General features: G+C 41.1%; 2 protein-coding genes across 2 annotated transcripts in view; one reads left to right on the top strand and one right to left on the bottom strand.

Moving 5' to 3' along the window:
- Positions 1 to 526: 526 nt before the first annotated feature.
- LOC137528435 (uncharacterized) lies at positions 527 to 3,069 on the top strand. Its single transcript, XM_068249722.1, has 2 exons — positions 527 to 2,784; positions 3,026 to 3,069. Exon 1 carries the CDS (start codon positions 568 to 570, stop codon positions 2,491 to 2,493), a length of 1,926 nt encoding a protein of 641 aa, XP_068105823.1. The 5' UTR covers positions 527 to 567; the 3' UTR covers positions 2,494 to 2,784; positions 3,026 to 3,069.
- Positions 3,070 to 12,147: 9,078 nt separating this feature from the next.
- NDUFA8 (NADH:ubiquinone oxidoreductase subunit A8) overlaps positions 12,148 to 23,170 on the bottom strand; it is a 25,020-nt gene continuing 13,997 nt past the window's right edge. The window contains 2 exon segments of the mRNA XM_068248124.1: positions 12,148 to 12,386; positions 15,924 to 16,089. Of these exon segments, the coding sequence (XP_068104225.1) occupies positions 12,249 to 12,386; positions 15,924 to 16,089 (304 nt within the window). The 3' untranslated portion in view covers positions 12,148 to 12,248.

Here is a 23,170-nt window from a genome sequence, read left to right as displayed (position 1 = left end):
CCTTCTGAAGATCATTCTAATGACCTAAGGGACTTGGATCTGGGGTCAGAAACTTTACCAGTCCAACGTAGCCTTGGACTTCTCTGGGACTTAAAATCTGACACCTTCACCTTTCAAGTTAGCAAGGAAGAAAAACCTTTTACTCGCAGAGGTGTCCTATCTGCAATCAACAGCCTATATGACCCTTTGGGATTTGCGGCTCCTGTCACTATCCAGGGTAAGGCCTTGCTCAGAGATTTAACCCGTGAAACTACTGACTGGGATGTTCCATTGCCTCCTGACAAGAAGAATCTGTGGGTGGAATGGAGAAACTCTCTAGCAGCTCTGTCTAGCCTTAAAGTTGCACGCACATATGCTCCTGTGCCATCTACAGATGTCCAAGATCATACACTTTGTGTATTTTCTGATGCTTCAGTTAAAGCCATATCTGCTGTCGCTTATCTTAGAACCATAGACATTAAAGGACAATGCCACATTGGCTTTGTTATGGGCAAAGCAAAACTTACACCACAGCCTGAGCACACGATACCCAGACTTGAACTTTGTGCAGCAGTCCTAGCTGTTGAAATGGCTGAGCTAATCACATCTGAGATTGACATTGACCTTAAAAAGGCTGAATTCTACACAGACAGCAAAGTAGTCTTAGGCTACATCAACAACGAGTCCAGACGATTCTATGTTTATGTCAACAACAGGGTGCTGCGGATTAGGAAATCCACCAGTCCAGAACAGTGGCATTATGTGTCCACTGACAACAATCCTGCGGACCACGCTACAAGAGCTGTTGCAGCAAGTCATCTCAAAAATACAACTTGGTTCACAGGTCCTGCATTCTTGTGTAATTCCACTCCAGCAGTTCACCAGAACAACATGTTTGAACTAGTGGATGAAGACTCAGACACTGAGATCCGTCCACAAGTGTCTGCACTTCACACAGTGACACTCTTCAAGTCCTTTGAATCTCATCGCTTCAAGAGATTCTCTACCTGGAAATCACTTGTTAGAGCCATTACCTGTCTAGCTCACATAGCCCGATCTTTTCAAAGAACCAATTCGAATGATGCTAAGAAGTGTAAAGGTTGGCACCACTGTCAAGAGGTATACACCATAGCAGAACTCCAACACTCCAAGAACTTCATCATTCGCACTGTACAGCAGGAAATCTACACCAAAGAGATTGCCTGTATCACTAACAGCAAGTCTATCCCTAAAGACAGCTCTTTAAAGAAACTTGACCCATTCCTTGACAAATACGGTCTCCTGAGAGTAGGAGGTCGTCTTAAGCAAGCAAGTCTAGAGCCTGATGAAAGGAATCCTCTGATAATTCCCGGTCATCATCATGTTACAAGATTAATTGTACAACACTACCACATCCAAGTCAAGCACCAAGGAAGACTGTTTACAGAAGGAGCTTTACATACTGCTGGATTGTGGATAGTTGGGGCAAAGAGATGTGTGAGTAGCATCATCTTCAGTTGCATCACATGCCGTAAACTTCGTGGTATGCTACAAACACAGAAGATGGCTAATCTGCCTGCTGATAGACTCAGTATGGATCCTCCTTTCACCAATGTTGGACTTGACGTATTTGGGCCTTGGTCCGTCACAGCACGTCAAACTAGAGGCGGTCAAGCAAACAGTAAACGCTGGGCAGTCATATTCACCTGTATGACCATCAGAGCTGTTCACATTGAAGTCATTGAATCTATGGATACTTCAAGCTTTATCAACGCCCTTAGACGTTTTATTGCAATCAGAGGTCCTGTGAAGCACATTCGATCTGACAGAGGCACCAATTTCATTGGAGCTGCTAAAGAACTACAGATCTCTTCCAATATTGATGCCAAGGCTGTGGAAAGATACCTGAGTGATCAGGACTGCACTTGGACTTTCAACCCACCTCACTCCTCTCACATGGGTGGAGCTTGGGAAAGGATGATCGGCATAGCCCGAAGAATCTTGGATTCCATCTTTCTACAAGCAGGAACTGCAAGACTCACTCACGAGAGCCTGGTAACCTTCATGGCTGAAGTCACAGCTATCATCAATGCTAGACCTCTGACTCCAGTTCTTAGTGATCCAGAAGAACCATTTCTTCTCACTCCTGCAACCCTCCTTACCCAAAAGACTGGGAAAGTGAGTCCTCCTCCTGGTGAGTTCAGCACTAAAGACATGTACAAACGTCAATGGAAACAAGTGCAGTGCCTTGCTGACACATTCTGGGACAGATGGAAGAAACAATACATCTCTACTTTGCAACCACGGAACAAGTGGCAGACTGCAAGGCCCAACCTGAAACCCGGAGATGTTGTACTTCTAAAGGACTGCCAATTGCAGAGAAATGAGTGGCCTCTAGGACTTGTCACCAAGACGTTTCCAAGTGAGGACGGAAATGTCCGCAAAGTAGAAGTAAAGGTCTGCAGACAGCAAGAGACCAAGTTGTTTCTCAGACCAGTGTGTGAACTCATTCTCCTATTATCCCCTACTGAATGATGGTGGTATCTGTTGATACCAGACGGGGAGTGTCATGTCTTGCAGACATCTTTCATTAAAATGGGTGCTAATCCATACAGGATTTATCCTGTGTTAGAATGAGGTAGGACAGCGCCACCTATTGACCACTGCATTACATTGTTCTCAGTTAAGTTCAGCCTTTCTGTTACTCCTCCTCCTCTGTGACCTCATGCACCAGACAAGAAGGGAGTAGCCTTCTAGAAGCTGCCATTTTCACATGCTCTCTGCTGAGGAATCTTCTCCGTGCTTCCACTAAAGGCTGCATAGCCGGTAAGGCATTCTTTCTTACTGTTTTCTATGAATCTGCATGACTAGTACTAGCTGTAGACATGTATTGTGTGTTATTTCTGTGTAGGCAGCTAGTTAGTAGTTCAACTGTATAGTGAGGCCTAGTCAGCTATCCATGCAGCCATGTTGCTGTGTGCACTAGTCTATCTACTGTATGCTGATATGTGATATGTTTATATGCAGTTCATGTACTTATTGCATCATTTCTGTTATTTGTTCACAGTTTCACACCAACTTACTTCAGCTCATTAAAGCTACAGATCATTACCTGGTCTCAATTTATTGAGTAGTAGGAGGGTGTTTATCTGCCTGCTAAGCTCCATACACGCCCCAGGGGTACACGTGGTAGTGAGGACAGGACAAGAAACATAAAGCTTGGGTAGACTCGGGTATAAAATATGTTCAAGATCTACTAGATAACAATGAAATCAAACCAGTTGAACACATAATGCTAAACTATAATATCCCACCTACAGATAAATCTTTATACTCCAAAGTTAGTAAATTTTTAAGAAAATTCCAATTCAGCCCTATTAAATTAACTCCCCAAATCAAAAAACTACTTCAACCAGAAGGCACTTCTATAAAAGGTACATCGATTTTCTATAGAACGCTGTTATCCTTGAAAGCAAAATTTCCAAGATGGCAGCTTAACCAATGGCAGGACTATTTGGGAGTTGATACAAGCATGGAGGAATGGGAACTGACAATGAAATCGGTTAAACAATCATCACACTGTGTAAATCACCAAGAAGGCCTACTAAAAACCATCTGGCAATGGTACATGTCTCCGGAGAAGATAGCTAAATTTGACATGAACACATCCCCATTGTGTTGGAGAGGGTGCAGCCTAACGGGATCCATTGGTCGTTTACTCTGGGATTGTCCGAAACTGAAAACACTTAGAGATGATAGCTTAAGGTTTTTGAAAAAATTGCCTATGTCCTTACAATCTATACCTTCGGGTATGGCACTCTTGCATCTGGGAGTTAGGGACCTGCCACCTCAGGAAAGACTTATATACAATCATATTTTCATTGTTACTAGAAATCAAATAGCTGTAAATTGGAAATCTACTAATATTCCAACACTTGGAGAAATTTTGAGGATTGTGGAATCAAATCTTCTCGCAGAGAAGGCTTGGGCAATCAGAAATGGCAGTCTGAAGTCTTTCCTGAATAAGGCATGTCTCTGGCCTACAGTGTACAAAAACTCCAAACTATTAAAATTTTGAGATATCTAGCTCTCTCACAGGAGATACACTTCGTCTGCCCTCACTGAGACAGTTCCTGGATACTATAAATATTGTACACATTGTGAATATTGTGATTACTGTTCATATTATAACTGAGATCTAGAGATTACACGTCTGCACACTGAGCTTTTTTGGACAACAATGCATACTGTTTAGTGTAGAATAGTATAGTTTAGTTTTAGTTTTCTAGGCTTACGCCTAGACTAGTTATTTCTTTTCCAGTTTCTTCGGATCTATAGCTAAGATTAGACCATACCTTCAAAACTCATAGATACTACAGATATGGAAATCTCCTGAAAGTAATATATAACTTAATTGAATTCAACCACCAGATATTAAGATATTAATGATTACTCCCGCACCTTTAACAGCTGTCATATATAGAATGACAGGATATACTATTTACATGGATACCACTCCTTGGAGTCTCTGTAGGGTGGTTTTCTTCCCCCATTTTCCAAGTTGAGAGGTCTTAATAAAGCACTCTATATATATACATTAGAAATCTAATATAAATATATAATAGCTCCTCTAGAAGTACACATAGGTCACCGAATGGGACTGAACCTTTTAAAGATATACTATGGTGGAACTAATAGATAGACATAAGATGATACTCCCTTTAGATATATAACCTTAAACTCCTTAAGCAAAACACGCCAAGAATTAATCTTGGTCTTTCTATTCTTTTTGTAATTAACAACAGTGTAATGAGACGTTGCAAAATACTCCTCACCTAAACCATAAACATTGTACGCTCAATACGGACTTTGTTATTAGTGTACTGCTTTCTACTGATTTGAGATTCTGTATAACCCCACTCATATAATGTGTTTTTCTTGTACTATAATACACTGTTTAATCATAAGTACTTCATTTTTGTATGTGTTTGAAAATTTTTCAATAAAAACAATTGGAATTGGATAGTGTCTATCAACAAACTTCAAGGCCATCCCAGAGATGAGTTTTTCTATTTGGTTGTCGTCACTGACTATGAGACGTACTCGCATGAGTAGTGATGTGGGAAGTGACTCCCATAAGGTTCTAGGATGGAAACTATTAAAGTCCAAAAGGGTATTACGGTCCGTGGGTTTTGAAAATAGGTCAAACGACAACATCCAGCCTATCTTGCTCACGTTCACATCAAGAAATGCAATTTCTAATGTTTCAACATTATATGTCAATTTCAGGGCTGTTGAGGTTCCCTGCATTTCTTCATAGAAAAGATCGAAGGAGGACCTTGGCCCCTTCCAGAAAAGGATAATGTAGTCAATGTAGCGATGCCACATACACGCGTATCTCCGGAATAACTCATTGCAATATACCCATTCCTCCTCGAATCTCTCTACGAACAAATTTGCACAAACTGGAGCCACATTGGATCCCATGGACGAGCCCCTCATTTGAAGGTAAAAAGTGTCTTGAAAAAGAAAAAAGTTCCTTTCTAGTACTAATTCTAAAAGGGACATGATGAATTCAATTTGTAACCCATTAACTGTCAAATCACCCAATAGAGACTGTCGGACAGCAGCTTTGACCTTCTGTATGTGGAATACAAGTATAGAGTGACTCGATATCTAATGTGATCAGAACTAATGTGATCAGAAGACAGTCTTCATGTGGCAGAATTAGTTGGCTCATCTGTTTGATGAAGTCAGATGTGTCCCTAATATAAGATCTCTGGTTGAGCATATACTTAGACTTTTTCTTGGTTGGTGAAAGATGTTTTCTCCCTTTTTAATCCTTTGTGGAGGATATGTGATTAGCGCTACTTCTGGTTTCTTTACCTTGGAGTTTTGATCCTTATCTGTATAGGTTCAAAAATGTATTGAACCTGGTTTTGTACATACCACAATCTTATCACTCTTGACGGCTCTTTCACTTTTTTCTACTTCTACTTGGATGTTTTTATTATGTTTGATTCAATTGGTGATTTTAATGTACCCTGTATTGCTTGTTCCCTAGAACTCTGTAACTCAGCCTGATGAAGGGCGTTTATACTAAAAAGCCCGAAACGAACATGTGTCGTTGCCTCTAGACGTATGCCTGTAAAGGTTACAACCATTCATCAAGTCAAGCCAAACTACATCATCTGTCAGTTCCTGATACCAGCTTTTGTCTTGCGGTTGTTTGTATGAAGACTGATTTTTTCAATTTGAAGAACCGTTTTTAAGGTCTTTTTTTCTGCAATAAGTGTCAATAAAGTTTTTAATATTTTTTGTACTACAAGATTGCATTATAGTCTCTTAATTGGAATCCAAGCACAAAAATGTGTAATTCAATTACGGTCATGGAAGAAATCGTGAAATAATTTTCAAACTTATTTTGTTTTAAAAAAAAAACCTATACCAGTGTGTCTTACCATATCAATGATGGCAGCATTAAGGCTTTGAATTTTGTAATGCAACATTGTACTTTTAACCTACTCTTTGTGGTCGTCTTTACCCATTTACATTCTTCAAAACATATTTACTTAGAAATTAAATACCTACTGAATTTATCATGAAAATTAAAATGACATCATGTTTAAGATGTTGACAGCATGTTTCCCCTGTATGTACCACAAGGGAATTTAAAACAGAGCATCTGAAAGCACTTACATTCTCTAACACAGATGTTTTAACTGGTTGCGTTGTCAGCAGGCTTATTGATGCATGAGGTTGGTCCACAGAACGGCAAACACCAATCCTTCTGTAATTGCTGCTCCCAGACTGCTCGACAATGATTCTCTGTCCTTAGGATATGTGTTAGTATTATTCTCATTAATTCTCTTCTTAGATGACCTGGTTTTTATTATGCTTTTACAATCTACAATTTTGTTCACAATCAATCTTGATTATTAAAGCTAATCAAGAGGAAACTAATTGGTTAAACCTTAACTATTACTTCTGTTAATGGTTTCACTTCAGTTACTTACATCCAGTAAATAAAGGAAAATATAACCTTCTCACAAAATTCTCTTGAAAATAAAACAACACGCTGCAAAAACTGTTCTTTGAAGTAATAATAATCTTGTCACTTTGGCAGACCAAATAAATCATTGGCTGTACAGACTTTGCTTTTCTGTCTCAATATAGAAAGGTAATGGGTAGGATGGAAGCGCCCAATATGTGTTCTATTTTAGTATTTTTAAATAAATTACATAATAAAAAGAGAGGTAATTGCTTACCTCTTCAGAAGAAATTAGACACCAGTTCAACTGGAAAAAAGATTTTATGCAAAATGCAATCTGATAAAAGCTTTTTTCCAGTTGAACTGGTGTCTTTATCTTCTGGAGAGATAAGCAATTCCCTCTTTTTTTTATTAAATAATTTTTTATTTAAATATACTAGAATAGAACGCACATTGGGCGCCTCCATCCTACCCACTACCAGTCAGACCTCCTTTGGAGGTAATAGCTTTGCAGTTTTCTTTTTTTTTTTGCTTTGCTTCACCTTCTACTCTCCTCCTCTAAAATATATTATTAGATATGGCATATCGGGGGAGGACGCTATCAATAGCAGCACGGTCCCAGTACCAACATGCGCATTAAAATGGTAATGCGCAAGTATGTGTGTCTGAGAGACACAGGTCGACACCAAGATACAATCCTTTTTGGTCGACCCTTTGAATATGGCTATTGTTTTGTTGTGACTGAGGTATGTCTGAATCCACCAACTAAAAGTCCAAGGCATTTTCTTCTTAGCTTTTAAGTAAGATGGACATTTTAAGAATTGAATCTTTGAATGTAAGGGCAGCAAACTCAGGGATAAAAAGGGGGCAGGATACACGAAGAATTAACTTGAAATAATATAGACATTGGTTTTCTGCAGGAGACTCACTTTAGAGAGAGGAAAATCCCGCATTTCACAAGAAAAAAAATATGAAGCTTGGATAAACAATGCGAACCCGCTAAAGAAAACTTGTGGAGTCTCTATTGTCCTTAAGTTGGGCTTTTTGGTGGATAATATTGTGATGTATGATATGTAAAATGTGATGTAACAATAGTGTCGAGTGGGAAATACACTATTGTTCTGTTGTGTGTTAGCAGACTGGCTTTTTCCTTATCACCCGATAAGATTTGTGGTCTGTTTGTTAATAAGATGATATACTGTCTGGTGGAAAGGGAGAAACAGTCAGTTTTGGTGTGAGTCAGCTAGGTGAAAGCTGTATGCTACTCTATGGATGTAACTTTGCTGACAATGCTTCAGAATAAAGTGTTTGTCATAAGATTCTATGTCTGCTCACTGTTTATTGACCGTCCTCATGTCATATCATGACAAATATCTATAGAGATAATGAAGCAAAATACCTAATTGTTACGGGAAGGATTAGGGAGGTCCCAGTAGCCCTGGCTAATTTTTATGCTTCGCACAGGGGACAGGTTAAAGCTATAGAGGAATTTTTGGATCAAGTAAAACAAAAGAGTAGGGGAAAACTTATTATTGGAGGGGACTTCAAGCTGGTGATGGACCCTGGATTAGACAGCACCCAGGGAACGAGCGGCATCCCTAAAAGAGATAGGGATAGGTTTTCTGACATAATCACATACCACAAGCTGATAGATGTTTGGTGTATCTATAATCTGGGATCAAGAGACTATACTTATTACTCACAATCACACAATTTGTTTTCTAGGTTGGATTATTTTTTGGTTCCCCAGGACCAGCTCCGTGATATTGTAAATGAGAATATCGGGGCATGCACAAGCAATTGTGGATTTTTATAATGCCAACTACTCCCCGGAAACGTCAGGAAAGATATTATGGGATACCCTAAAGTGTGTACTCAGAGGTATATTTATCAAACATCAAGGTTTAAAAACAAGAGATAAAAAAGTAAAACTACACAACTTATTAGAAGAGCTAAATAGGTTTGAAAAAGCCCTCAAAACAAGTCCGGAAGGAACTGTGCGGATAAACTGGAATAGTGTTAGGTCCGAAATCAACAGATTATAGGACGATTTCTGCATGTAACAATATAAAAATATTAAGAAAAAAATATTGTTTGGGTAAAAATAGATCGGGGAAAATTTTAGCATCTTTACTAAAAAAAAGAAAGTAGTATAAAGCCAGTTGTAAAGATTAAGGATGATCAGGGAGACCTTTTTTCAACACAAGATATGGGGAAAGTTTTCATGCAGTTTTATCAGACTTTATAATCTAGAGGATCCAGGGGACCCGGATAGCGATACGTATGTGCTGGATCAGATCGAGATGCCGGTTATAAATGAAGAGCTGAGGGACCTATTAGAAGCCCCGATACGAGAAGCTGAATTTCTTGAGGCGGTTAAATTAAGGGGGAACTGAAGTAAGAGGTATACGGAGGCTGCCATATTTATTCCTTTTAATCAATACCAGTTGCCTGGCAGCCCTTCTGGTCTATTTCTCTGCAGTAGTATCTGAATAACACCAGAAACAAGCATGCAGCTAGTCTTGTCAGAGCTGACTTTTAAAGTCTGAAACACCTGATCTGCTGCATGCTTGTTCAGGGGCTATGGCTAATAGTATTAGAGGCAGAGGATCAGCAGAGCTGCCAGACAACTGGTAGTGCTTAAAAGGAAATAAACATGGCAGCCTCTATATACCTCTCTTTTCAGTTCCCCTTTAACTACTAAATGGAAATGCCCGGGCCCAGATGGCTACCCAATAGAATTTTACGATAGTTTTGCAGATACGCTAGCTTTTGTGACATGATAAATGGGGACGGTCCAGGGGGTACGTTTTCAGAGAGGTCAAATGAAGCAATTATATCCTTAATACCAAGGAGGGTAAAACCCTCCTCAATTGTGCAGATTACCATCCCATTTCCATAATAAATTGCGACGTTAAGATCTATTCTAGGATTCTAGCCACTAGATTGAGTGAGGTTGCGGAGTTGGTTCTGGGGGAAAAGCAGGCGGGTTTTAGAAAACAAAAGCACATAAGTGAGAATATCTATGCAGCAATCAATGTGATGCATAGATGTAGAACTAGAAAAGAAGTTATCTTAGCGGCAATAGATGCCGAGAAGTCTTTTCTAGGAGGTTATCTAGGAGGTTTTTGATAAACACCTTAAAACAAATTGGGCTTGGTCCATCATTTACAGGAAGAATATTTAAGTTATATAATAATCAATCGGCTAGAATTAAAATAAATGGTCACCTATCTGATTCTTTTGGAATCCGTAACGGTGTGCGTCAGGGGTTTCCCGTCCCCGATGCTGTTCAACCTGAGTTTGGAACCATTGCTTAGAGCTATCAGTGGCTGGACGGTGTAATGGTTAAGGGCTCTGCCTCTGACACAGGAGACCTGGGTTCAAATCTCGGCTCTGCCTGTTCAGTAAGCCAGCACCTATTCAGTAAGGAGTTTCTTGGGCAAGTCTCCTTAACACTGCTACTGCCTACTGAGTGCGCTCTAGTGGCTGCCTCGCAAGCGCTTTGAGTCCGACAGGAGAAAGGCGCTATACAAATACTGCAATTATTATTATTATTAATTATTCAGTCTGACCCACGAATAAAGGGTATTAAGGTGGGAGATACAGAAATAAAAACACCAGCTTATGCGGATTATATTTTATTGAACTTCGCAGATCCTCAAAATTCTCTTAAAGAATGCTTGGAGTGGTTTGAGCTTTATGGGAGGGCAACAAACTATAAACTGAATCAGCAAAAATCAATTATTTTAAATGTGGGATGTAGGCCACAAACAAAAGAGGGCATAAGTAAAGATAAAAAATTTTATTGGGAAAAAAAGAGTCAATAAAATATCTAGGAATGTGTATTTCCGCACACACCAAAGATTTATACAATCATAATTTTAAGAACATAACAGCAGAAAGCAAGAGAGCATTACAGGATGGGACCGACCTATTTTTAATGTCTTGGGTAAAATAGCAATAATTAAGATGATGATCCTGCCCAAAATCCTCTTCTGGCTACACTGCATGCCAATAGCCCTCCCCAGGAAATGGTTTAATGACCGGAATGCGCTCTTTTTAGAGTTTTATATGGTCAGGAGTCCGTCGTAGGTTGTCATTCTCTTTGATCTCTAGAGGCAAGGAATATGGTGAAATGGCCGCCCCAGATGTTTATAGATACTATAGAGCTGAGAATTAATGACGGTAGTAGAGTCTGGGTGAGATTGGAGAGTGACAAACTTGATCGTGACTCCTTCTCCTCTTGGGTTCCAGAGAAGGTTAAAAATGCGTGTAGAACACCCTCCCACCCCTTTTTAACACCGACTTTAAACATATTTTTGAACTCAATCAAATGTTGGAACCAAATAGGTGGGTTGTCCCCAATGATGTCCTTGGCTTCATTTCCTAGCTTTGCTCCAGAAAGAGATAAATCCTGGTATAGCATAAATAAACTGGATGGAGATCTGCGGCTAATCCATGTCTTTGGCAATGGGAATTTAAATATACAATCAATATTAGAAACAGATAACCTAACCCCCTTTAACAGGATACAGTTGACAAATTTTTGGAGAAAGTTCTTAAGACAGGTAGATTCTTACAGGCAAGATATAAACTCATATAAACAATGTTTTTTGTTGAGAGAAAGACCATCTCATGCTGTCGAAGGTCTACGGTCTGTTGGATGAAACCATGCACAGGGCCCTCCCAAGGTATGTTGCTAAATGGGAAATTTAGGACGGCATAGGTTCGAATAATGAGCTATGGAAAGAGATCTTTATAAAAATATGGGTCTCATCTGAAACCCACATCCAATTAGCCCAGTATAAACTGATAAGCAGATGGTACATAACATCTAGGCGAATGTTTAAAATAGGACTGTCTGACAATGATTTATGTTGGAAATGTAAAAGTACACCTGGAACCTTGGCACATATGCTATGGGAGTGCCTTGTGGTGAATCAGTTTTGGAGGGTGGTGGAAAATTGTAGCAACGCAGTGGTTAAAGGAACTTTTTTGTTGGGTGTGTTGTCTTGGTTATGTGATACTTTCCTGATGTTCAGCAAAGAGTGGATTGGGATATTAGAGGAAAAAGAGCTTTTGTTATCAGTATGATGAACTAAACAGACTGATCGATTCAGCTGTTCAAAGACTCACATGCATGGATAACTTTACTGTTAGGGTAAAAAAACAAAAAAGAAAGTCACAGCACAGAAGAAGGTTCATTATTTTATTCTTTCCAAATAGATAATAGAACTGGTCCCAGGAAGCAAGATTAGAAGTGGGACAACAGGAAGTGTGCAGGATCCAATAACATCTACCAAGTCCAAAAGAACATCTTGCTACCATATTTGGATGGCTTTAACTCGCCTTCAACAGGAGGATTTGGCTCTGGTCTTGGCCTCGAATGGTAGACATTTTCTGGTAGAGGTCTGTCAGTTTTCACTTTTGTGACCTAATGTGGAAGAAAAATGGACAGAGTTTATTAATGAGGTAAAACTATAATCATCCTACAGCTTTAAAGGGGTTCTTCCGCGAAATAGAAAAAAAATAAAAAGTGGTTTATTTATAAACTATTAAAAATCCTCTTCAAATAGTGCGAAAAGTGTTTTTAAAAAATGAATAGTTTCATCAAAGTAACACGTAATGTAATCAGTGACAGATGTCGGCCAGGGAGGCTAATCCATTTGTTAGGGGTTTTTTTTTTTGTACTATAATATCACAAACATAACTGCTGCGTACCTAGTTGACAGTTCTGTAGTCCGTTGCTGTCAGGAATGGCTCTTACAATTAGAATAACGGCTGTTATCTCCCGGAGCTCTGCGCAGTTATTTATTTTAGTTTCATGGAGGGAGAGAGAGGACCCCGGAGCAATGAATCAGGCAGAGGGAGATCAGCTGATCAGTGAGAACGTAATTTGTTGACGTCATTGCCCGGCAACCAGACTACGGCGTGTATGCAGAATCCTCTTTATCTCCTGAAAGCGAGTGATCTCTTTGTCGCTGCAAGATTTATGGGTTTGTGTTTTCTTATTAACTTTTAGCTGCCTGGAGAACTCAACACAAACCAATAAATCTTGCAGCGACAAAGAGATCACTCGCTAGAGGATTCTGCATAGACACCCTACGTTCTCACTGATCAGCTGATCTCCCTCTGCCTGATTCATTGCTCCGGGGTCCTCTCTCTCCCTCCGTGAAACTAAAATAAATAACTGCGCAGAGCTCCGGGAGATAACAGCCGTTATTCTAATTGTAAGAGCCATTCCTGACAGCAATGGACTACAGAACTGTCAACTAGGTACGCAGCAGTTATGTTTGTGATATTATAGTACAAAAAAAAACACCCCTAACAAATGGATTAGCCTCCCTGGCGTCATCCGTCACTGATTACATTAGGTGTTACTTTGATGAAACTATTCATTTTTAAAAAACACTTTTCGCACTATTTGAAGAGGATTTTTAATAGTTTATAAATAAACCACTTTTTATTTTTTTCCTATTTCGCGGAAGAACCCCTTTAAGGTCTCAACATGACTGTCTCTACTGAGCCCTGGTGGCTCTGTTGGATAAGAATCTGTCAATGGATGTGACTGCTTACTCTTGTCACCTGACCACTGCCTGACCTTGGTGCTGATGCAGAGGACAGCAGAGCCAAATTCACAGCAGTAGTTTGCACTGCTAAGGTGACAAGGTTGCACTACTTTACTGCAGTGAACGTCCCCAACTTTACTCACTAAAATGAGAACATTATGAATGCTTCCTAACTGCCCTATACTTTGTTACCAGCTGTATTATTCTACAGCCACTATTAAATAACTAGACAATAATTACATTCTGTGCAAAAAAAAAAAAAAAAACACGTTTTAAGATTTAATTTAGTATTTAATAGTGTAGAAATGGGTTAGGATCCTTTTTATTTCATGTTTTACTGTTGTCCTTCAAGTGAGATTTTCCTAATTTCCTTTCACTGGGACTTTCAAAGCTTAAATGGAATAATACAATAATAAACTGAAAGCACACCCAAAGTGGGGGAAAAAGTGGATTTTTACTTACCTGTGGCCTCTTTCATCCCTTTGTAGTCTTTGATGTTCCTCAGTATCCTCTGGGTTTCCACCGTTGTACCATTGCCACCCCAATTTAAGTCTATGACCCAGCTGCGTTGCGTGGTATGGCATATAAGCTGTCTCAGCCATGTGCCTCTTACATTGTTCCGGGAGAGTTCTGTGCATGTGCTGTTTGTGAAGTAATGTAACTGTGCATGCACAGAACACTCAAGACTACGGCTGCACGACTGCACAGAGCATGAGCGTAGAGTGCAACCCAGCCAAGTCAGACACTTAAATCAGGGTGATATCAGCACAATGGAGGGAAGGAGGACACAGGAATATCAAAGACAATGGGGGGCTGGAAGAAGGTAATTAAAAATGCACTTTTTTTCACCTGGTACAGGGGAGTTATAACAAGGATTCAAATGTAATAAATGGTCAGTGATACTATAAAATAAAAGCATTGTGTTTATTGTCTACATTGTGAGACCACCAAAGGTCTCTTTACCTAGCAATGTCTTGCTTTGAGTCCACCAGGAGAAAAGCCCGATATAAATGTTATTATGCATGACATGCCAATAGGTCCAATTAAGATTTTAATAGTCCACCCGGGGTTCTCCTTTAATGATAAATCTTTCTATATTTGGCTTTTCTTAGTATATGGATTTTTGGGTAATAAGTTTGTCATTAGATTAGGAGTCTTCATTTCCTTTATTTGTATTGGTGGATTCTGCATGTCAGCCCTTAAAGGGGCACTACAACAAAAAACTGTAACATTTAAAATACGCGCAAACATATACAAATAAGAAGTAATTTTTTTTCCAGATTAAAATGAGTCATAAATTACTTTTCTCCTATAATGCTGTCACTTACACTAGGCAGTAGAAATCTGACAGAAGTGACAGGTTTTGGATTAGTCCATCTCTTCATAGGGGATTCTCAGTAAGGCTTTTATTCTTTATAAAGACATTCCCGAAAAAGGATTTAAACAATGATGCTGGCCAGCTTCCTTGCTCCCTACACAGTTTTTTTGGGCAGTTGGACAGATCAACTGCCATTCACTAAGTGCTTTTGAAAATAAATAGAACCCTGAGAATCCCCTTATAAAGAGATAGACTAGTCCAAAACCTGTCACTTCTGTCAGATTTCTACTGCCTACTGTAAGTGACAGCATTATAGGAGAAAAGTAATTTATGGCTCATTTTACTCTGGAAAAATGTACTTCTTATTTGTATATGTTTGCACATATTTTAAATTTTACAGTTTTTCTCTGTAGTGCCCCTTTAAGCTACTTTCACACTGGTGCTTTGGACAATATAATCTCATTGTGGTATTGTAATGGCACATTCACGTTCTGCTAATGCAACAGAACCGTTGGAATAACGATGTGTGCAGTACCACATAGCAGTACCACAGTTTCAGTGAAGCATTCTTTGTATATACTGTATGCTTCACGGTGTGCGTCACACCGCAAGTATAATGAACAATGCAGTGAAGCATTCTTTGTATATACTGTATGTTTGTCATTTGGCAGACAGTTCTTAATGGTTGCTGGGATACACTTGGGAGTATTTTGATGGCCCGAGGGAGATGTGTTATTTGATGCACATGTTGGTGGCTTGAAAAGCCACCCAAAACAGCTGGCTGCTGCTGGTATGTCAATGGATAAATACAGAGAATTGCTTTTAATTTAAATCTCTAGTTCTGGCTATAATGTTTTATTAGAGATTGTATTATGCATTTCAGGGTATCTTTTTACAAAACCAAGAAATCATCATTATTAATTAAACATTTGTCATACACCAATTCGCTGAATTATAGCTAAACAGACCAGAATTATGAATTCTGCTGACATAAGTGGTATTTCCATGTAAAGATTTTATCCTAAAGAATCAAACATCTGAGCTCTGTTTTTCTCTGCCACCACAGAAAATGGAATATTCTCACCTTAGACAAGTCTCCAAGTTCAGGCCGTACCCAGCCATACTTGTCAAGGACACAGTTATCAAAAGCATATTGCTGCTGGCGGCAATTAGCGAACTCCAGGAGACCATTATAGTCAAGACAAGTCCAATATGCAGTGAAAGGCTCTGCGCAGTGAGTTTTAACTTTCCTGAAAGGGAAACCAAAATACTAAATAAGTAGCACTATTTAAAAGGTAATCAATTTCTTTACAAGAAGATCAGACAATACTGTATGAACAAGTCAACTGACTTCAAGGAGAATTACAGTTTCTGGATTATAAGCTCGCTCGCATGGGAAGGGAAATCTCACCGTTTTGTGCCTTGGAATTTGTTATTCATTTCAAAACTTGCACTCTGTTATACATTTTATTCATCATGTTACATCTGTCATTGTAATCACCATTTCTGTATTTTGTACCAGTGTCCATATTTAATGTATATCATTGTCCGTATCATTATGTACCCCTTGTTGTGTTCCTACTTTGCACAGTGCCCTGGAATATGTTGGCGCTTTATAAATCAATAATAATAATAATAATAATAATAATAATAATAATAAAAGCATGACAAAAATGTGTTCCCATACAGTTGATTTTTACACAGATAGCAGTACTGTAGACAAAAATAACTCCCCTCAGGTCAAAAACCAATGTTAGTTACCTGGTAACATCCTTTTTAGTAACCTCCAGGACAGGTCCACCACGAGAACGACAGGCTCCTCCCAGGAACAGGAAACGTCCAGATAGAGTACTCTATAAATCTTTGTCCAACCCCTTGATCCTCAGTCAATTCCAAGTACTGTTCCTAAAAACAAAGGGGTTTTAATATTCATACTGCATATACATATACTTTTCCTGTACTTATATACACATATAAATCCTTTACTTGGGTGGGTTACGGACCTGTCCTGGAGGTTACTAAAAAGGATGTTACCAGGTAACTAACATTGGTTTTTCCATTAACCTCCAGGACAGGTCCACCACGAGAAGATGAGCAAGAATCTTACCAATTTTGGGTGGGCTGACTGCCTGCAGGATTTTCCTTCTAAATGATTGCTGCCTTGCAGACATCAGGTTCATTCTGTAGTGTCTAGAGAAGGTGCTTAGACTTAAACATGTAGCCGCTCTGCAGATTTCTTCTGGCGTAGCACCCGCTCTGTAAGCCCATGAAGTGGCTGCTGCTCTGGCTGAATGGGCTCTAACTGTATCTAACACAGTATTTCCTGTAATCCTATAGGCTTCCTCTATGCATAGTTTTACCCATTTAGCTATAGATATTTTTGACATCTTTCCGCATCTTGTAGCACCTGAAGTGTTGACTAGCAAGGCTCTAGAACTCCTAAACTCCGCTACCCCTCTCTAAATAGCATATAAGACCTCTTCTGACATCTAACCCCGGCTCTTCTTCAAATGACGGTAATACAATGTCTTGAGATCTATGAAAATTTGTAGCTACTTTAGGCAGAAAATCATCACAGGTCTTCAGTATTACTTCATCCTTTATACAAAAAGGTTCGTCGCAACATAGGGCCTCTAACTCACTCACCCGTCTAGCCGAGGTAATAGTTATGAGAAATACAATCTTCCTTGTTAGGAGTCTGAAGGGAATTTCTGATATGGGTTCAAAGCGGAGCAGTGCTTTTCAGCGCTGCTAACTTTGGGCGCAGCCAGCGCCGCCATAGACTGTAATGGGAATCAGTCTATAGCGGCGCTCAGTGAGGAAGGTCGGCTCCGTCAGAAGACGGAGCCGAAGTTGCTTAAAAAACACAATAATTCGGCCTCCAGCAATCGCTGGAAGCCGAATTATTTCATTCCCCCACTATCCATGGCGGCCTGGAGGGGGAATAGTAATTAAAACGCCCCGGACTTGTGCAGAAGCAGGACCAGCCATATAACAGCTGGATCCTGCGCCCAAGTCTACCAGCGCCAAATTCACATGTACACGTTCAAAGGGCTCTCTTTTCAATACCTTCAAAACTAAGGATAAATCCCAACTAGGAACTTTCCTATTTACCATACCTCGTTTGGATTCAAGGAGTAAAACCTCCTGCACTCTGTGTCTTCCTTGTTTGCAAACATGTCTAAACGCGGCCGACCCCACTGCTTGGTAAATTTTCTGAACATCCTCTTTGATATCTCCATTTGTGTTTTTGACATTCTGTGTCTGCTCAGAAAGTCTGCCATCGTGTTCAATGACCTCTTCAGATGTATTGCTGACAATGAAAGGAAGTTTTTCTCTGCTATTGTTAATATGTCCATGGCCAGGTCCATCAGCTTCCTTGACCTTGTACCCCCTTGCCGATTTGCGTTTACTCTGATGTTCTCGGCTGCTGCGTCAGTTATATAGTCTGTGGCTTTGGAAACTACTTCTAATGATTCTAGAATCTTTTTCCTTAGAAGCTCCCTTATCCACTTTTTCTTCTACTTTTTTAACCTATAGGGATAGAACTCTTGCTACACATGTTGTAGCTGCTGCTGGTCTAAAATTTGCACCTGCTGCTGTTCAGGCCTCTAAGGGCAGATTCTACTTTCTTATCTTGTGGATCTTTCACATACCACAGATCCTCAAAAGCTAATTCGTTGTCTTTATTAACCTGTGAGAATGCTGTATCAAGTTTAGGACATCAATCCCAAGTCTTAACATCTTCCTCTGTAAACTGAAACCCTTTCATAAATCCCTTTGACATAAACAACTTTCTGTCCGGGTATTTCCACTGACTTAATATGGTATTCTTTGTAGATCTGTGTATAGGGAAAGTCAAAGATTCTTTTGGCTTCCTTCCCTGATATAACCTATCATGCATAGATACCTCTTCCGACTTCTTGGATTCAATATCTAAAGTTTTATTAATAGCCAAGATAAGCTGCTAAGTCTCATCAGCCGGAATCTAAACCTGGATATCTTCTTAATCTTAGTCTGGCTGTCCATATTTTTAGCAGAAGAGTCTGATTCATCATTATCTTCCTCTTCACCCTCCATATCTTCTTCCTCAGAGGAAGATACAATATTTCTCTTTTCACTTTTATGTTTAATAGGCTGAGACTCAGCATTTGGTATCTCCACGGCCGGCATGGTCGTACTCGTACCTGGAATTACTGCCTTTGCTGCTGGGGGGATAGCAGAGGCAAATACTTTCTTTAATGATTTAATTGTGTCAGCCATTTCCCTTTTAATAGCTGACATTAATTCTTCCTTTAAACCCCCTGATTGTCCCTGTATTAGCTTTACTAAACAAGGTTGGAAAAACTGCACATTATAATTATGGGCCATCTTTGCACCACAGAGCGGGCACCGCCTTCTTGGCTTTGTCGGCTTAGTAGACTCCGGGCCCTATAACATAATCAAACAACAAAATTAATGTCATCCCTCTTTCTCAAACAAAAGGGAAAACACCCTGGTGCACAAATATCAAGAGTGATAGCAACCCTGAGACCAGGAAGGAAGGAACATGTATAGACATATCATATACATATAATCCATCTGATATCTATAATATATATTTTCTTTGCATATAGTCGTCAAGGGAGTATATCATAAAGGCCAATCATATAACTGTTATGCTGCCCATACACTAATGATTTACACATATATACCCATATATATCTATGAGGCATTAATATCCAACCATATATATACACATCTCCTTATATCTCCCTGAATAATCTGCACCAGCATTCTATTCTATGCATAGTTATACAGACCTCAGATCAGACGCTAAGCAGGCTGTTATGTTATACTGCATAGTCTCAAAATTAATAACAGACCTCAGTACAGACGCGGCATAGGGCGTACAGCTCATACCATATAGGTCACCAAGCCTCCGCCACGCTTACCTTTCCTGGCTCCTGCTTAGCGTCCATCCCGCTCCGTTCAGCACACGAACTGCCGAACCATGCAGGCTTCCGGCGTCTCTTCCCCACGCGCCCGGAAGTGACGCTGCGTAAGGGCGGAAGTACGTCACGCGTACGCCGCCATTGAGGGCAATCAGCTGCCTACCCTCTGGAGGCCCGCATGACTATCCACGTCACTTCCTGCGCGCCATTAGCCTCCGCTCCAGGGGAATCATGGACGCCGCGCGTGTCCTCCGGATCCACCGCAACTCGGGCAGCCAGGACAGCCATGGGAGAAGGTAACCATCGCTTTCTCCCCACCAGACCCCAATACCTCTCTAGGCAGGTCCACCATCCGCCGCCAACCGGGTCCCAAACACACCTGGTCTGAAGGACCGGCGAGCGACAAGAGCACTCCTTGTTCCCTGGAACAGGAAACGTCAACTGAGGATCAAGGGGTTGGACAAAGATTTATAGAGTACTCTATCTGGACGTTTCCTGTTCCTGGGAGGAGCCTGTCGTTCTCGTGGTGGACCTGTCCTGGAGGTTAATGGAAAAAACAGCATTGCTAGGAGCTTCCATGAAAATGGTACATACTGTAATGAAATTCATTTGTCATTGTTTTGGGTGAAAAAAACAAGTGCTTTTGTGGTTTTGCAGACTCATTCAGGTATTCAAGTTTGCAGAGAAAAACCACTCTCTCTAGTCAAACGAGTAAAATTCAGTCTGTTAAAGGAGTTGCACAGAGCTGTGCTATATGTTGGCACTTTATAAATACAATACATAATGACATTCTCAGTTTTAGCATTAGATTCTCTTTAACCTTCTTGCCGGTTATCCCGAGCTCAGCTCGGGGTAACCTGCGCAGAAGGATTTCTCCGGCCACGCTGGGCCGATTTCCAAATTTTTTTTTTACTGCACGTAGCTAGCACTTTGCTAGCTGCATGCATTTTCCGATCGCCGCTGCTCGCAGCCGATTCGCCGCTACCCGCCGCGCCCCCCCCCCCCCCTCCAGAACCCTTGCGCAGCCTGGCCAATCAGTGCCAGGCAGCTCTGAGGGGTGGATCGGGATTCCCTCTGACGTCCCAACGTCCATAACGTCGGTGACGTCATCCCGCCCGGTCGCCATGGCTCCGCGATCGGAGTGGGTAGGGGGATGCCGCTTGTCAGCGGCTATCATGTAGCAAGCCCTCGTCAGAATTGGAACGGCAAGGGGGTTAAAGGCGTTATCGGGTAATATCAAGAAAATAAGTGCTACTTACCCGGGGCTTCCTCCGGCTTCAATCTCCCAGCATGTCCCTCGTCGCAGCTCTGCAGTCAGCCGTTCGTCACAGCTGCCGCTCGGTCTGCGGCAAATGGCTAAATGCGGCGAGGGACATGCTGGGAGATTGGGGCTGGAGGTAGCCCCGGGTAAGTAGCACTTATTTTCTTGATATTGCCTGATAACTCCTTTAACTACTTGTCGACCGCCCACAGCCGATGGGCGACGGCAAAGTGGACACCGAAAGGACCGCAATACGCCATTCAGCAGCGGCTCCTTTGGGCGTGTCGGGGCAGCGATCACGTCACTGGTGACGCGCGCTGCCCCTGGCAACAGGCTCCGCCCACCCGCGACATCATCCCGCCGGCCGGCCGTTCGTAAGCGTAAGATGTTAACCACTCGATCGCCGCTTACAAAGTGTATAATACACTTTGTAATGTATACAAAGTGTATTATACAGGCTGCCTCCTGCCCTGGTGGTCCCAGTGATCGAGGGACCACCAGGGCAGGCTGCAGCCCTCCATGTCTGCACCCAAACACACTAATCTGCCCCCCCCTGCCCCCTGATCGCCCACAGCACCCCTCAGACCCCCCCGCCCACCCCCTCAGACCCCTGTTTGCACCCAACCACCCATCAATCACTCCCTGTCACTATTTGTCAACGCTATTTTTTTAATTAGGTCCTAATCTGCCCCCTGGGGGCTCCTGATCACCCCCCCCACACTCCCAGATCCTCCCCAGACCGCCCCCCCCCCCTGTGTACTGTATACATCTATCCTCCCCTGTAATCACCTATCAATCACCTGTCAATCACCCGTCAATCACCACCTGTCACTGCCACCTATCAGATCAGACCCTAATCTGCCCCTTGCGGGCAACCAATCACCCGCCCACACCCTCAGATAGCCCCCCAGACCCCCCTCTGATCAACTCGCCAGTGCATTGCTTGCATATATTCCCCCCTCTAATCACACCTTGAGACACCCATCAATCACCTCCTGTCACCCCCCTAGCACTCCTATCCATCAGATCAGGCCCTAATCTGCCCCATTTTAGAAAGAAGACACCCCAAGGTATTCCATTAGGTGTATGATGAGTTCATAGAAGATTTTATTTTTTGTCACAAGTTAGTGTAAAATGACACTTTGTAAAAAAACAATAATAAAAATCAATTTCCGCTAACTTATGACAAAAAATAAAATCTTCTATAAACTCACCATACTCCTAACAGAATACCTTGGGGTGTCTTCTTTCTAAAATGGGGTCACTTGTGGGGTTCCTATACTGCCCTAGCATTTTAGGGGCCCTAAACCGTTAGTAGTCTAGAAACCAAATGCCTCAAAATGACCTGTGAATAGGACGTTGGGCCCCTTAGCGCACCTCAGCTGCAAAAAAGTGTCACACATGTGGTATCGCCGTACTCAGGAGTAGTAGTATAATGTGTTTTGGAGTGTATATTTACACATACCCATGCTGGGTGGGAGAAATATATCTATAAGTGACTATTTTTTTTATTTTTTAAACACACAATTATCCATTTACAGAGATATTTCTCCCATCCAGCATGGGTATGTGTAAAAATACACCCCAAAACACATTATACTCCTGAGTACGGCGATACCACATGTGTAACACTTTTTTGCAGCCTAGATGCGCTAAGGGGCCCAACGTCCTATTCACAGGTCATTTTGAGGCATTTGGTTTCTAGACTACTCCTCACGCTTTAGGGCCCCTAAAATGCCAGGGCAGTATAGGAACCCCACGAGTGACCCCATTATGGAAAGAAGACACCCCAAGGTATTCCATTAGTTGTATGGTGAGTTCATAGAAGATTTTATTTTTTGTCACAAGTTAGTGGAAAATGACACTTTGTGAAAAAAACAATAAAAAATCAATTTCCGCTAACTTGTGACAAAAAAAAAATCTTCTATGAACTCACCATACTCCTAATGGAATACCTTGGGGTGTCTTCTTTCCAAAGTGGGGTCATTTGGGGGGTATTTATACTATCCTGGAATTTTAGCACCTCATGAAACCTAACAGGTGCTCAGAAAAGTCAGAGATGCTTCAAAATGGGAAAATTCACTTTTGGCACCATCGTTTGTAAACGCTATAACTTTTACCCAAACCAATAAATAT

The sequence above is a fragment of the Hyperolius riggenbachi genome, chromosome 8 (genome assembly GCF_040937935.1).
Source record: "Hyperolius riggenbachi isolate aHypRig1 chromosome 8, aHypRig1.pri, whole genome shotgun sequence".
Classification (NCBI taxonomy): Eukaryota; Metazoa; Chordata; class Amphibia; order Anura; family Hyperoliidae; genus Hyperolius; species Hyperolius riggenbachi.
This window is presented reverse-complemented; position numbering and strand designations above follow the sequence as displayed.

What these genes read in the sequence shown, in the direction of transcription:
- LOC137528435 (XM_068249722.1), top strand. Translation starts at nt 568, where the DNA reads ATGGCTGAGCTAATCACATCTGAGATTGACATTGACCTTAAAAAGGCT.